This window comes from Electrona antarctica (assembly GCF_951216825.1).
Source record: "Electrona antarctica genome assembly, chromosome: 3".
NCBI classification, from domain to species: Eukaryota; Metazoa; Chordata; class Actinopteri; order Myctophiformes; family Myctophidae; genus Electrona; species Electrona antarctica.
In genome coordinates, this window is record NC_136808.1 from 3,946,052 (window position 1) to 3,962,855 (window position 16,804).

At 40.7% G+C, this 16,804-nt stretch overlaps 3 protein-coding genes across 4 annotated transcripts in view; 2 read left to right on the forward strand and 1 right to left on the reverse strand.

Annotated features, from left to right (window-relative positions):
- Positions 1 to 12,083, forward strand: part of LOC306920623 (UDP-glucuronosyltransferase 2A2-like) — a gene marked incomplete at both ends in the record, with an annotated part of 303,140 nt that extends 291,057 nt beyond the window's left edge. Inside the window, 3 exon segments of the mRNA XM_079497433.1 lie at positions 11,361 to 11,983; positions 11,986 to 11,997; positions 12,072 to 12,083. Of these exon segments, the coding sequence (XP_079353559.1) occupies positions 11,361 to 11,983; positions 11,986 to 11,997; positions 12,072 to 12,083 (647 nt within the window).
- On the reverse strand, positions 17 to 9,606 carry gnpnat1 (glucosamine-phosphate N-acetyltransferase 1). 2 transcript variants are annotated; one of them, XM_079496938.1, is made up of 6 exons: positions 9,443 to 9,606; positions 8,001 to 8,167; positions 7,126 to 7,188; positions 5,247 to 5,374; positions 4,266 to 4,327; positions 17 to 1,933 (listed from the first exon to the last, which is right to left on the reverse strand). In XM_079496938.1, exons 2-6 carry the CDS (start codon positions 8,152 to 8,154, stop codon positions 1,786 to 1,788), a joined length of 555 nt encoding a protein of 184 aa, XP_079353064.1. In that variant the 5' UTR covers positions 8,155 to 8,167; positions 9,443 to 9,606; the 3' UTR covers positions 17 to 1,785. The 2 variants fall into 2 exon arrangements, with proteins under 2 accessions (XP_079353064.1, XP_079353063.1); XM_079496937.1 differs by having other exon boundaries at positions 8,001 to 8,180.
- Positions 12,084 to 14,899: 2,816 nt separating the features above from the next.
- LOC306920048 (palmitoyltransferase ZDHHC7-like) overlaps positions 14,900 to 16,804 on the forward strand; it is a 52,694-nt gene continuing 50,789 nt past the window's right edge. The window contains exon 1 of the mRNA XM_079496657.1: positions 14,900 to 15,040. The gene's annotated coding sequence lies outside the window, so the exon portion shown is untranslated. The remainder of the gene's footprint in view (positions 15,041 to 16,804) is intronic.

The following is a 16,804-nucleotide window of genomic DNA, read 5'->3' on the forward strand; positions in this document are numbered from 1 at the left end:
GAACCAAACAGCCCAATTCCACATAGATATATTTTATTTGACTATTACATGTTGTCTTCATACATAAATTACTTAAATATGTCCCCGTTCCCAGAAAAAAAAAGAATGCATCAAACTAAGCAATAATACTATAAAACACATTTGCTCCCGATGATTATTGCAATCAATTGCAATTCCTGATATTCACCAAATATAAAATGTTCATAATTGACAGTTTTATAAAATATTTTATGTTCAGAATAAATGCAGGTTCTTTAATGGACTATGGACTTGATAGCATGTTTTCCAGTCTGCTGTTGCCTTCATGAGGACCTTTTAGGTGGCTGACTACCTGACCCAGCAGCTATTGCCAACATGATTTGATTATTTGGAAAGCAGATATTTGTGGAATCGATAATTTGACAACCTACGGTTGCGTTCAGATATAGCGCACTAACGCCTCCCAAGATACATCCTGAAATCAAACTCCACCCGATCAGTTTATCATATTCAAATCGCCTTGTGGGTCGGCGGACAGTGGACGTCACAAACCTACATAACATGCCCATATTTGGAGATTGTCACGCAGCAAATCGGCCTGAAAATCTGTGTCACAAATGTACTGTCTGGGACATGCCCATATGTGGAGACTGGCGGACGGTGTTTGTCACAAACGTAACATTCCCATATATGGAGACTGGTGGACGGTTGATGTCACAAACAAATGTAACATGCAGTGATGTCAGACACAACAGAAACTGTTGCCTAACAATGCCGATTTGCACATTTGTAATCTCATGAACAGATTCCGAGCTGTGCTACTGAATCTGTTGACAGTGGCATTCAGAACATGTATACATTGTTGTTAGTGGGAATGAAAACATAGGCGCCCCACCAGAAGGAGGGCTGAGGGTGGACCAAACTGGCCAACATCTCGTTATCCACATTCTATTGGACGGCCCAGATTGGCATATTTGTTGCGTAGCAGCCCGAAACTCTGTCTCTATACAATAATAAACAGTACTTAACGAGAGCATCTGACTAACTATATTAGATCCATCAGAGCACACGTCGTTTTTTCCACACTTCCTGAAAAGTAACAGTTTTTGTACATACAAGGTTTCCAACAAAATAATAACTCGCAATGGAAGATATTCTTTTCACTAGATTTATACTTCCTTGAAACTATAACTTAAAATAAATACCATAATTGTGTCCACTCCACTGCAATGTTTACATGTATAAGACCTTGCCCAAAGTTTTACCTATAAGTCATACATTATGCAAGTCCACATATTTATAGCCCCGCCCCCCTGGGTACCAGGGGTCTACACTAGGACCCCTCCTTTTTCCCCTCTACACCAAATTTCTTTGCAAAAAATTACCTATCTACACGCTAACCCGTTTATTTTTGCCAAATGTTGGCCTGTCATGACATACCCAGAATAGGGATGCTAGCGTTAATGTGGTTAAGAACTGTTACTGACATTCATTTGTTCATAGGGTGGGATCGGATCTACAACCTGGTGAGGTAGCCGTGGTTACCGAAGGGGTGGAGAGCAGTATTCATTCGAGAAAACGGCTCAAACAACAGATTTATTAAGTCTCTCAGAGCAAGAAAGTGCGACGAGCAGTCGGGAACCCATCCGCAGTTTCATTCACTCAAGAATCTAGGGGCAAAAAGTGTACTAGAGCGGCATTCCTACACTCAAAGACACTCAATTAAATGCCAGTCCTCATCTGAAAGGGGCCAATGATATTGTCATCACAGCCCCAAAATAGGGCTTTCCGAATCCATGTTTGACCTCAGTCGTAGAAGCGACACTGCATGTACGTGTCGTCTGAGGCGTTGTAGCTGAATTTCTCGTAGAAAGCCACGTTGTTGGGGGCACATTCCAGTGTGATTTTGTAACAATCCAACTTCTGGCTGAGGAGAGTGAGGGTTGACACCAACCTACAGGAGAGAACATAGAACAGAAAATATAAGTAGGAATCATACAGTGGCAAAAAACGTATTGTCAGGAAAAGTTTGGCAGAATATGCCTACATTTTCAGCCGTGTCCGAAACAGTCGAGAAATTACAGAGTTACCGTGTTGCAGCTTTCCGTGCTTGGACACAGGGACACGTCACATACATATGGACACACATAGCTACGTAATGGAGCGGGGGTACCGCTCAAAAACAAGGGTAACTTAAGAGACAGTAGAAATGTACGCTGTACTGTAGACCAAACTTAAAACTTTTTCATGCCAAGGACCCCCAAATTGACACTAATTAGCCCGCGGACACCCATTAGAAATTATATGCCAAGGACCCCCCATAAGAAAAGATTTTTACGGCTCTAGCAGCGATTCTCAACCCGTTTCATTTCAAGGACCAAGTGCATTAGTCCCCCATTTAATGGCATTTCTATCTCTGGGACCCCCAATTTATATTGTAAAATCAATGTTAATTATGTTAATTTAACTCTGAGAGTGTATAAATGGAACCAAATGGACCCGTTTAGCTGGGGACCCCCTGGAACTCCACTTTGGGAACCACTGCTGTATACATTACTATATCTGCTGCTATTTTGACCTCATGTTAAAATATCTTTAACCATGCAGAGCTATCTTACTCTACTCAGGAATATCTGGTTTATCTAACCACCTGCTTGTAAAGTATGTAGGCGTAGGCCTATCTCACTCTGCTCATATCAGAATCTTATCCGGCATTTCCCTTGTTCCTCCCTGTTTCTATCTCTATTGTTATTCCCTTTCCTGAAAACTACAAATGATGGAAGCTTTTATGAAAAATAATTTCACCCACTTTTTTTACAAACCTGTGATGTAACAAATTAATGGTAGGAAGGGATTCAAATAGGAATGGAGCCAGTGACAATATACTATAATGGCACTTGTGTGTTCACTGTTCACGTGCAGGAAACTACGATGGGGTCCATCCTTAGAGTATATATGAATAGAGACGCCACCGGATTTCTCCTCCCATCCACTTGCATTAAGTTGCTCAAAAGCGCATGAGGCGATTTCACTCCTCCTTCCGGGTAGGAACAGAGTGCATTCTGGGATGGATTGCCCCAATAACATGAACGCGCTGGCCGTTGACTATCATTGCACACGTTCACGTGTCATCATGAACGTGCACAATGATAGTCAACGGACCAGCACGTTCATGTGTTTGGGCCAGCGCTGCAATACCAAATTCGGCCACTATAGATATGTTCTAGTTACGTTCTTAGCTTACGCATGTTTCATGATAAATGCATTTTATATATGTGATGTATTCCCTTGCTTTTTTGTTCTTGCTTAATGTAAGTCGCTCTGGATTAAGAGAGTCTGCTAAATGCCTAAATTGTAACGGACCAGCACGTTCATGTGTTTGGGCCAGCGTTGCAATACCAACTTCGGCCACTATGTCCATTTCGCCTCAGGGTTTCCTCCGGGTGCCGTCTCTATTCATATATACTCTAAGGGCAGTATTATGTGTGTCTTAAGTACCAGGTCTTATTACTTAACTTAAGACCTGGAGGCGTGATCAATGCCATTTGGCTATTCTGAGTGGCCAAACAGCATTGACCACGCCTCCAGGTCTTAAAGGCGCATTCAGTGATTTGGAAAAAAACCCGGTCCACCCCGGTAACAAGATGTGCACATGCACACGCTCTACAGTGGGGGAAGTACAACAGACCAACATCACGTGCACCAAGGCCCGCCCCACTCGATCATGATTGGAGGAAGGCCCCTCTCATCCTGATTGGATGAAGGCTTTGCCACCGAAAGCCCAAACCGAAACTAGGGTTTTTTTTACCCCAGAGGCTCACTGGGGACAGGGAGGAACTCCTTATATGGTCAGCACACTTTATAGTAGGGAGGATTATCCAAAAAATAAGTGATATTTGAATTAAGTGAAATCACTGAATATACCTTTAAGTTAAGTAATACGACCTGGTACTTAAGACACGCATAATACTGCCCTAAGGGTCTATCCCACCCACTGTGTCAGGTGTATCATACAGATATAACTGCTGCAACTATCCATTATTTTCTTAGCAATTATTGGATCGATTACATTTTCGAATAATCGAGATATTTTTTTGTATATCAACCAATTGATGTACCACATGAGAATTAATTTATACACAATAATGAAAATAGTGCATCTACAGTGCAAGCTTGTAGATTTGCTATTTTCACTATTTTGGAAAAAAAAATGAACAGACTTTCAAGCAGTCCACAAAAAGCCGCATTTCCTTTTCTGAATAAATGTTTTGGTCTCGTCAACTCACAGTTTTCCCAGCTGCTTCCCTCTGCAGACATCACTGACCACCACCTCCTCCACCCGGCCTCTCTGCAAACCAAACACGGGACAGGACACTGTATCTACAAAGGCCAATTCATTTTACAGCCAGTAGTAAGACGTAGTAAATGCATATAAATCAATCATTTCACACCGTACAGCAGTAAATCACATTGTAAGTCAAGTAGGGTTTTGATTTGATTAACCCATTTTGACCTGAGATCGGATTCTAAAAATGTCTTCTACATCCTGACAGTTTTCTGAAAAAGCTGTGTCTCTATGTCAGTCGTTCTTCGATTTTTCAAAAAATAGCAGACCTACCAGCTCGTAGCGCGCCACTCGGTGGTGCGCTATGAGCTTGTAGATCTATTATTTTTCAATAGCTAAAGCATGACATAATGCTAACACCAAAAGGGGTTCCCGTCCCGGCGTGGTACAGTCAGACATTTAGGCTAAAAGGAATAGCACAAAAAGGTCCAGGGGACTTGTTTCCATTAGTTGTGGTCACACTGGCATTAGAAATAAAACTATATTCTTTGTTGGGGCAACCTGATAGCCGAATGGTTAGGGTGCATCGATACTGACAACAAGCCACTTTGACCTACAGTTTCATATGATTCCTAATGTTTTCTGTTAATACATGTTCTAGTCCTGTTGTGATATTTCAATCTGAAAAAGCTGCTGATCCCTGTACTGGCTGGATTGGGGACAGAAATGAAGACAATGCATGTATGTATAATAATAGAATCATCTATATCTGGGGTCTTCAAGTGATTGTGAGCCAGGGACGACCATCCTGTCTAAGAAACAACCTGGGGACCACTGTTGTGCCGGTGAGGATATGGATTAAGAGGTTTTTTTCTTGGGTTGCACACAGTTTATTCTTGGTTATAATGGTGGACTTACTGGACTACTGTACATGTCTTACAGCCTTGGTCAAGATGTGATGTCAGGTTAGAATGTACTGTACCTTAGCACAAGAATGGATGAATTTGTGTTCTGTGATCAGGGTGGCCGTGGCGACAATCTGTCCCATGTTGGCGTCTTCTACTACAATGACGTAGTAGTCACCAGTCTTCTTCATGTGCTCAAATTTATCTGTGAAAACAGCACACAGGAGCCTCATCAGTTCTGTTCTGTTCTCAGCTTTAGTATCTCTAACAGAGTATAGTATTATTCCCACTGTTTTTCTCTTACATCATACTCTATGTAGGATGTCGCATCCTGTGTGTATGAATGACATAAGAGAAAAATGGCTGCCATAGAGCACCGAAGTCCTGACGTCACTGTCAGTAGAGGGCGTCAATCCCCAGGTTCGTGTACTTTTTATTTGCATTGTAATCTCCATAGGGGGATTTTAGATCGCCTCATATAAGAACTGTGTTTGAAAAATAAACCGATCACCCCGGCCTTTTCACTCATATGGATATGAAGCATCGACTGAAGGTGGAACTGTACAAATATACCCAAAGAGTAACAAAATAAGCGTTAGAAACGATTCAAACAACCCAGAGACTACATTTCCGGGTAGGCAGGGTGGCTGCATCTGCCCGTCGCACAACAGAAACCGAATGTTAAATTATTTTTTTTATTTTTTTATTGATATTTAATGTTTCGTGGTTAGTACGAGTCGCCACCAGTTGAGCTTATGTCAACGAGGAATCTCAGGAACGCAATGTGTTGACAGCTGGGCATGACGTATATTAGCAGCGACATTGCCTTCATATGTAGTTTCAAGGCTTTTACGGCCACATTAATTCCATTTTCTCCAGAAACTGGCTGTATCAAATATGAATGGACATCATTAACGACGCACAGCCACTCCCCTGACAGAAAGGCCGGGGTGGTCGGTTTCTTTTTCAAACACAGTTCTTATATGTAGCGACCTAAAATCGCCCTATGGAGATTTCACTGCAAATAAAAAAATACATGAACATGTGTATAGGCGCCCTCTACTGAAAGTGACGTCAGACTTCGGTGCTCTATGGGAATATGGCAGACAGACAGACAGACAGACAGACAGACAGACAGACACTCTTATTTAAAGATGGAGTGCCGTGATTTTTTCCCACCCTAAAACATGATCATCAGGTATTATGTAAATTGTAAGGGATAATGTCTGGCTAGCTGGTCATTGTTGGGAGATAATTCACCGACAGGGTGAACCACCAACGCAAAGCTAGGCTTTAATCTAGGCTTTAGCATACAATTTAGGCTATTTAGCATTCAAAATATGTCCGCTGGTATTCCGCTCAAGAAAGTAGTTCCTTTTAAAAGTTGTACGAGGCTGGCACCTCTTTTACAGCGCTGATGCGGAAGTGCAGATTGATATGAGCCGAGTGCTCTGAGGCAGGCTTTGATCAAAGCTGGCGTTGATTAGCCATCGGTCTGTTATAGTAGAGCGGAGATTATCCAGAAATAACACGCCGCCGAATTCAGCAATTGACCAATCAGAATCAGGCATTCAACCAAGCCGTGCAATATTATATAAGGAGGAAGAATTAGTATTTGTTGTTGTATGTCGTATGATGAAGGGGGAGGGGTTAGGGGAGGGGATGATATTGTGATGTCACTATATATGACACTGTTTTTTTTCATTGGCACGTTTGACTGTCAAGGTTTCAGCCTCCAGGAAGAAACCCTAAATACAAAGGGAAGACATCATTGCACATACTGTACAGGTAATAACCACACCAAGGGGTCTAATGAAGTACTGTCACCTCATAATCACATGAAAAACTGGAAGAAATACAAACATCACGGCACCCCATCTTTAGCATTCAATAAAGTGTTTATGTCAACTGTAATGATCATGATGCTGAATGAAAATCAGATTAAAATAGACTTACTAATGAACTGCTCTGGTGTGATATCACCTGCCCGTGTGAGCTGGGATAAGACCTTAACGAATCCTGGAAGAAAAAAAGAGCTTGGGTTGGATCTTGGTATGGTACAGTAGCTCTCTGATTATCAAAATGTTTCGTGTCAAGTCATGGACATGAACAAGTCATTAATATGTATTTGGCCACGGAGCCCCAATCAGAAAATATTTTGTGCCAGGGACCTCCATACAAGATTAGTGTTATTAAAGTGTTTAAAATATATATTCCAATGTGTCGCAAAGCGCAGCAATGTAAGCTTGTAGATCTGTGATTAGCTATTTCTAAATTAGCCAGTGTATACAAGGTTAAACAGATTTTTATGCATTATAAACTAATTTTGCTGGGGGCCCCTTGGAACCCCCTCCTCAGGGATCTCTAGACTGAGGTCACCGGACCCCACTTTGAGAACCACTGTGGTAGCTAGTGCCTTTGAACACTTCTATAACCCATGATTATTCTATTGATTACTTTCCAGATTAATCAAATAATCAAAATTAAGCACATTTGTTTTATAATTTGTTTGATTTAATAAAAAAAAATCAATTAATTGATTTGTTGATTAGTCTGTTTAACTACTTAAGCCCTATTTATTTCTTACAGCAATATACGCACAACAGTAATGTCACTCAAAAAGAGGCAATAGCTCCCAAACAAGCTCTCAAAGTGTCGTGGCTCGTGACAGCTTGTAGATCGGCTAGTTTAGCCATTTAAAGAAGGAAATTGGAAAGACAAGTTTTTCCCCCAAAATCGATAATCTTTATTAAGATCGACTATTTTTACAACACTTGACTATTGATACAACACTAGTTCACACAGGCAGTAAAGTGTGCGTCGTGTCTAACCCCTGTTGAAGTCTGCGGTGCAGAGGGGCCTGAGCAGCAGGCCGGGGCCCGGGTCCGAAGGAGAGATGGCCGGAGAGAACGGGACGGAGTTGCTGCTCCAATCCAGATCCTGCAGCAGAGACGGCTCAAAGAGCGGAGTGTCGTCCAGCAGCATTCCACTAGCGCAGCTTAAGAAACACACTGATTGATGCACACAGGTAGGCAGGCGCACACACACACACACACACACACACACACACACACACACACACACACACACACACACACACACACACACACACACAGAGAGCAGAAACTCAACTGTCATTTAAACTGTCATTTAACAAAGACGCAGGTCTTGGTTTTATTTATGTGTGCACTTTATATTGCTGTATTGTGGTGGTTTATTATGTTGTGGTTTATTATGTTGTGGTTAATTGTTTTGTCTGAGGTTACATGGCAGGAACACGCATCTGTTTTTTCTGTAATATTTATTTTGTTAAATGTTAGGCATCCTTGCTAACTTCTACCTATTTACACTGCAACTAGGCATGGGGAGAGAGTATTTTTTGCGCGCACGCACGCACGCACGCACGCACGCACTCGCGCGCACACACACACACACACACACACACACACACAACCTTGAACAGGATTTTGGTGACAACCACACCTCCAGGACATGCAATATGATCCAGGCCTATCCCATACTGATCATACCAAGGCCACTAGCATGTCTGAGAGGTAATTTTGACAGTTTTTTTTAAAAAGTTGATTATCTTTGCCCATGAAGCTTTCAGAAGGTTCCCCTTCCATGACCATCATCATCCATCACCATTCCATCATCTCAGAAATGTTTGACATCTGAAACATTTTCTAAATATGAATTTAAGCACAGGCTACTTCTGTCTGATTTTACTTCAAACATGCTAGTGTTAATTAGTTAAGTAATTATTAGTCAAATTTCTGACACTTTAAAGTTGTAATTTAAAGTCAAATGCTTTGTATCTGCAACGTTTATGAAAGTGACAGATCAATATGTATATAATGTTCATTATTAAGTTAGATTAGATGATCAAGAGTTGTTCATTTTATATTATACTTCCTGGTGAGCCACGCATACAATAACTTAACTTACATCCCCTGAATAGTGTAATCAATATGTAATCAAATGCAGTAGTAAGAAGCTAGTGTAAATAATCAGACATTATTCACACATTTCAATTAATTTGTTGAGCAGAGTGCAGAGCAGTACCAAGATACAGTACAACTTTGTGGAGATCTATAGTGCTTGTATGTGTCTGTCTGAAAATATCACGTAGATCTGCTTTTCAAACATTTCAAATATTTCACCCTGCTCGCTAGCTTAAAAAGGGCTAAAGCTACCATTACTTAAAAACACTTTACTCGCGTCTAAATGTAACGTCAAACGTTGTCAAGTTAAAACGAATGGTGCTACTTACCGGTGGAAAGTGACGTCTAAACTCTAAAGTAAGGAGGTTGCGGGTTGAATGGCGTTGTTGTAACAACGTGAGGCTGAATGAATGTGTTGTTAATTTGAAACTACATCATCATCAATGAATACTGTAGAGCGGATACGGAACCGGATCTGTAGCACTGAGAAGTAAACAGAAAGCCGGGCATGAGGAGTAGGCCTACTTACTTACGGTATTTATTTTCCCCTTAGTTTTTGTAAGACAACAGGATAACACAAAAAGTCATGGGGACTTGTTTCCATTCCATGAAGTCCTGCTACAACTCTATGATATAAATCTGTGAGACATTATCTTAAAAAAATTAAATAATGAATCGATCATAATTCTTAAAGGGGAAATCTTCCCCTTTAGATTTTGTTCAGACCTCCAGTTCTAGGAATCACAGAATGGGGGGGACTTTTTTTATTATTATTTCCACACAGCAGCTAAAGGTATATTAAAAATGACATAGTAAAATGTTGAAAATGAGTGGTATTCCCCTTTAAATCATGCCTCACGGGCTCTAGAGTAGACATAGGGCTCTATTCAGTGTGTCATCAATATTATGTATATAATAATAATAATAATAATAATAATAATAATAATAATAATAATAATAATAACAACAACAACAACAACAACAAATATAATAATAATTATTAATATTATTATGATATAATGTTCTCGCGCATTTTAGGCTACACAATTCTGTTTTGTTACTATTATAAGGCAAAAACTGCTCTATGTGGCTCAAGCACTTTAGTATGACGTGGCAGAAATACCGAATGGAGGGGTGCGACCCAATGACGTCAGTTTATGACAGTCTCCATCTGACTCATGTTGACTCCAATCATCTTTGGTGGTTGACTCATCTTTTCCATGTGTGTGGGAATATCGAATAGCCATGTTTGAATAAGGAGTAGGCTATTTAAATTATTTACAATATTCCACTTCCCAGTAGAATTGAATTCCCCAGTTAATTGTGTTTCCAAAAATTCAAAAGAATTATATATAGGCCTATATATGAAGAAAATGTTTCCTTACATTACAAAGCTGTAAATGTAGCTCTATTTATTGGTTTTGATTGATTGATTGATTGATTGATTGATTGATTGATTGATTGATTGATTGATTGAACATATATGTAGAATGGGTACATTTCAAACAAAAGCACAAGTAAACAACTGTTACTTTGAGGACGAAACCGAAAAGCACTAGACTTGTTTACATCAGGGTCCTCCATTTTCAATTCATCAGAACATTTAAGGAAACCTCACCTTTCTACACTGCAATCACGATTGATGCTGCAGGTGGATTAGATGAGGAGTTTATCGAGACATTTGTGTCTAGACTTCTGGAAATCCAGAGGCAAGGAAGGTCTGCCTGGGCTCGTTTCAAGCTAGAAATGCTTCAGAAATGCACCAGACCTCTAGTAAAATGCTTGAAAACATTTTGTCTGAAATTTCTTTATTAGGAACAATCCCTTGAGATGAACCATCTCGTTTTCAAGGGGGTCCGCATCTCACTGACCCTACTATGCCAGTCGGCACTATTCTTGCCCACTACCTTAGTTTACCACTAGTCTTCAATGTGAGATGGACCACCTTTGGTGAAGCACATTCCACAATTGCACCGTCTCCACTTTCTTATGTTCCAAATCCAATGATGGAGCTATCAGATAAAATTTACTTTCTGGAAAGAATAAAAAACATATTTGTATCTGCCTTTGTGCAATTCCAAGTAAAATATTATGTCACACCATAATATGTAGGTCTGTTAGAAAAATACCTTGGTTCTGATGTAGACTACTTGTCCCTGTTTGAAGCAGCAGACCTGTGGCTGATGAGAGTTGACTTTGTGTTTGAGTTCCCTCGCCCCACCATGCCTAATGTCATCTATATGGCAGGGTTCCAGTGTAAACCTTCTAAACCTCTTCCGCAACACCTGGAAGAGTTTGTCCAGAGTTCTGGGGAACATGGAGTCATCATCATGTCTTTGGGGACTCTAGTTGGACAGCTTCCCCAAGACTTAACAGAGGAGATAGCTGCAGCTTTTGCCCAGCTACCTCAGAAAGTAATCTGGAGGCATAAAGGTGATAAGCCTGCTACTCTGGGCAACAACACTTTACTGGTGGACTGGATGCCACAGAATGACCTGTTAGGTCATGCAAAGACCAAAGCCTTTGTAGCACATGGAGGAACGAATGGAGTTCAGGAAGCCATGCACCATGGAGTTCCTATAGTAGGACTCCCGTTGATTTTGGATCAACCTGATAACCTCTTTAAAATGGAGGTACGAGGTGCGGCAAAGGTCATTGACATTTTTACTATGAACAAAGACATATTTCTGCAAGGCATCGAGGAGGTTCTCCATGAGCCTTCCTACAGGAAGAACATGCAGAGACTCTCCAGGTTGCACAGAGACACACCAATGAAGCCGCTGGACAGCGCCATCTTCTGGATAGAGTTTGTTATGAGACACAAAGGTGCTACTCACCTCCGCACACAGGCCTACAAAATGCCCTGGTACTCTACTCTGTAGACGTTATGTTGTTAATAGTATTATTCTTGGTTACACTGCTGACATTTGCTGCCTTTGTCAAATGTTTATGTTCCAGGGTGTGTTCTAGAAGAAAAACTAAATGTAACTAAATGTGGAACAAGCTTTGTTTAAATGCATTTAAAGACTTGTTTATGCATTAGGGTGTGTTGTAAACAAAATTCAAGAAAGAAAGAAAACATGATTAAAGGGATGTGCCGATGAGACATTTTGGCCGATATCGATATCCGATATAATTAATTGCTGTTATGGCCGATAACCGTTATTACCAATGTCAATATGATCTCATTCTGTATTGAAAAAATTTAATAATTTTGTCCATTCTGAAAAATACATGTAACAGGGTATCTGCACTGCAGGCTTAGGCAAGTCAGATTTAATTTAAATACCTTTTATAATTTAATATTGTAAGCTTGTAGATCTGTTCAAGCTGTTACTTTGGGCTTGTTTATCTCTAAAGACAGACCGATTAATCGGTCTGATTGATTAATCGAACCGATGTGTCCGATACCGATGTGTTTGCCGATTAATCTCCCATCACTGGATTAAATGTGTTTTCCTTGGCAACCTATAGGCCTACTGTTTTTGTTGTCCTGATCTCTGTCATCCTCAGCATTTACTGCATAGACTGCATTGTTGAATTCAGAAATCAAATGACGACTTATTTCTGCTTAATACCCTTTAAGTTGCTTAGTTGGGTATCATTTTCATTAAAACAGAAGAGCATGCGATCAGGTGACATTCCCCTATGGGTCCCCATTTTCATAAAGAGGTGGTTAAAATGTATTGACAGGGCCATTGATGAAAGGAGTCTAGATAATATATAGTCACTATTTGAAATTGGTCAAGACATGAACACCAAAGGCATAATTGTGCTAGCGCTCACAACAACATATACAAATTGGGTGATGTATAGTATTTTTTTGTCCAGAATGTTGTACTTCATAATGTTATTCAGTGCAACACATGTATCAATGTGTTCAGTGTTTTAATATTTGATGATGTCACTGTTTGTTACTCAAGTAACCTTGGAACAAAAACATTCAGTGCAACAAAGAAAATACTTGTAATGATATTATTTCTCTCTCTCTCTCTCTCTCTCTACTCTACTCTACTCTAGTTTTACTCTGAATAAAAGCTATTAAACTCTATTAAAGTAGTAGGCTATCTTTACTGCATCCTTTGATATTTGATTTTTGTCTCTCTTAGGAAACAAAACAAAGTTATTGCATTTGAATATGAAATACTGGTGTTTTACTGGTGTTACAACGAAATTAACTCCTAACGGATTATCTACTGGTCTACTGTATCTGAATCAAATATAAGTCAGTACTGTAACTGTACCACTAGAGGGAGCGATAAGCATGGGCACAGACCACCCATCATATCATCATTAAAAGGGCAGGTGTTGTTTCAGACAGAGAAAGAAAAATAATACATTTTCAATTTGAAGGTCCTTTGTTAAACAAAAAGAAAAAATCACACCTGTGTGAAGTAAGTGGTGCAACTCCGTGTGTGGGTCTCCGGGGGGTCCCCGGAACTTCCAGACCTGCAGGAACGCGCCCAGGGTGCCGGCCCGTGGTGATTGATCAACCTGTGAAGTTCCGTGGAAATATCCCTCAGTTAAAAACGTTGCCCTATTCACCCGCATTATAGGCTAATGGGCGCTAATATTGTGGTGGCCATATTGGATTTCCAGCAAAGAAATTGACCGGTGTGTCCATATAGGTTGTGATTCTATTGGGTCATAGATATTTCTGGTGGACAACCTTTGATGTTATGGCAAATGCAGGTATCCAAAAAAGGAGTGGTTTGCCCCCTGGGTAATAGGATCTGACAGGAAATGTAATGTCTCTTTTCTTTTTCATGTTTGCAGCCATTTTGACAATATGCAAGCTCAAGAAAATATGTTCCTTCTGTGCCATGAATCTTAGCCAATGGATTCATATTGCTTGTGTTTGCCAAAACAGTCAGCAATCATGGTAGAAATCATGGTAAAGCACTATTTCGGGTAGCCACCATCTGGTAAATATGCACAATAAGGGTCCAGACACACCCAATAATGAAAATAGGTATTCCATTGAGTCTCTCATGGTCAGAAACCATGAAATAGACACCAAGTTTGCATTTCTAGCTCATCTGGTTCAGAAGTTAAGGTGGCCTTACACTAGCCGATAATCGGGCATTTTTGACGCCACCCCCCGCGCGCGATCGGGATCGGCCCGATCAACATCAAGAATGTTTGATATTTGCTCGGCCCCGCTCCGATTATCCTGTAGTGTGTGGTGCTGTCAGATTTCAAATGCCCGATTATCGGCTAGTGTAAGGCCACCTTTAGAGCCAAAACCTATTTTCTTGGTGCTAATATTGTGGCGGCCATATTGTGGTGGCCATATTTGATTTCATGGAAACTTTGATATCATTGATCAACCTGAGAAGTTTCGTGGAAATATCTCTCCGTTTAAAATGTTGCCCTATTCACCCCCCATTATAACTAATAGGGGCTAATATTGGGGCGGCCATATTGGACTTTCGCCCAAAAATTGACCGGGTTGTCCATATAGGTTGTGATCCTATGGGGTCATAGATATTATTTCTGGTGGACAACTTTGTATGTTATGACAAATGCAGGTTTCCTAAAAAAAAGGGTGGTTTGCCCCCTGGGTAGCCAGCATGTCAAGAATCACGGCAAGAATGACAACATGCATGAAACATAAAACAAATATCAGGGCTCACACCACATCGCTGCACGCGACGCGTTGTGGGCTTGCCTTGTAGATCGGGTGTTTTCAGGGCGCGGGCCCACACCGAACGGCCACCATGCTTTTACTGTGAAGTCCGCTAACCGGAAGTCACATCGTAATTTGGGAGTGATTGACGGACGGGCGTGTTTTGGTGCTCAGATTGGACTGAAGAACACTGGTGGACATGGAGGCTATACAGACGAGAAAATGAACACATATCAATACAAAATATGCGTATATATATCGTGGTCTCTCTCGTCACAATGAATGAAGAAAGCTGAAGGTAAGTGAATGAATTGATTCGTTAGTTTACTGAGGTAGGTGTGTGTGTGTGTGTGTGTGTGTGTGTGTGTGTGTGTGTGTGTGTGTGTGTGTGTGTGTGTGTGTGTGTGTGTGTGTGTGTGTGTGTGTGTGTGTGTGTGTGTGTGTGTTGTAACAACAGTGTTTTTAGCAAGCTATACCGTCATGTTGTTGTTGGACGGGAATGGGATTATTGACCGGCTCAGTAGTTATAGCTGCTGATCAAATATATGCATGCATTGATACTGTGATTAATTAACACTGACACAAAATAACAACACAATAAGGGGTGTGTGTGTGGGTGTGTGTGTGTGTGTGTGTGTGTGTGTGTGTGTGTGTGTGTGTGTGTGTGTGTGTGTGTGTGTGTGTGTGTGTGTGTGTGTGTGTTAGATAGATGCTGTCGCACAGTTTCAGTCACGACCTGCATTAACATTACTGTGAATTCAGTGGTGTCTAAATTCACTTCAGTTCCATTTTGGAATACTTTGCTATACTCAGTAGGCCTACTGTGCTTCACACTGCTTGTCTAGTTACCTATGGTGAATTCACTTCAGTGCTTTACATGTAACTTCACTATGAATTAAGTTGTGCGAGTAAGTAAGTAGTAAGTGCGATCATATACACTATACAGTGCAACATTATTCTGCATTATTCAGTGCTACCATTGCTTCAATATTCTGCTCGCATTCTGTGTTGTTTATGTAAATGATGGGCAGTCGTTAATTCAGAATCAGAATCAACTTTATTGTCACATCACAGGTTTGCAGGTGTAAAGAATATGGGTTTCTATGTAGATCCCATCATTGTTTTTCAGGAAGAGAGAAAAAGAGGTGGGTGACAGGGAGAACAAGGAGGGGAAAAAATCTAACCGTAAAGGGAAACATGTCAAGGTTAGGCAAATCTTAGTCTACTGTACATAAACTATGCTGAATATAATGTATATCGTCTCTATGTACATGAGGTGCATAAGTTTAGGCACAAAGGTGATAGGTATTAGGTAGCACTTCGGTAGGTCCACAAAGCAGCAGCTTTGTATTATTATTTGTAGTAGTAATAATGAGGTGAACTAAACGGCATAATAATGAGGTGTAAATTAGGCGGATGGGATGGGGTGATATGGACGGGCTAGCCGGTAGAGATTGTCAGGAAATCCTCTTATCTTGGTCACTTGACAAGTTGTAATCCGTCTGTGGTTGTTTCAGCTGGTGGCCGGCCAGTAGTAAACAAAGTATTGGCATGAAATGACTCCTATCATAACTTTCACATCCATGGTAGGCCTGCACTATATGACTTCAAATCAATCTCACAATGATTTAATGTCCACGTATTATACAGACAATGCAACCTTTGCCGAACTCACCTTTTCGGGATTATGTGAAACTTGTTCCTGAACCATTAAGCCCATATGTCAGGAGATCAGCCTATCTCCTGTTTCCTTAGCGTGAGGCTAAAAGTACACCCCCTGGAAATGATGCTAGTATGTTACAGGGACTTTTCTCAACTCCAACCCTTGATGCTGAGTGCCAGTGCCAAGCAGGGAGGGTATACCATGCCAACCTCCCATTCTCATGGAGGACAGGACACTAACCAATCAACCATTCCAGTCAATTGGAATTTGAGAATAATGTTGGGCTGGGTGAATTCAAATCAGTATCATGATTATTTCAAACATTTGCCTTGATTATGATTATTACAAAAGAGAAAATATCATATTGTCCACAAGCGTATAACGTGTGAGCTTGTAGAT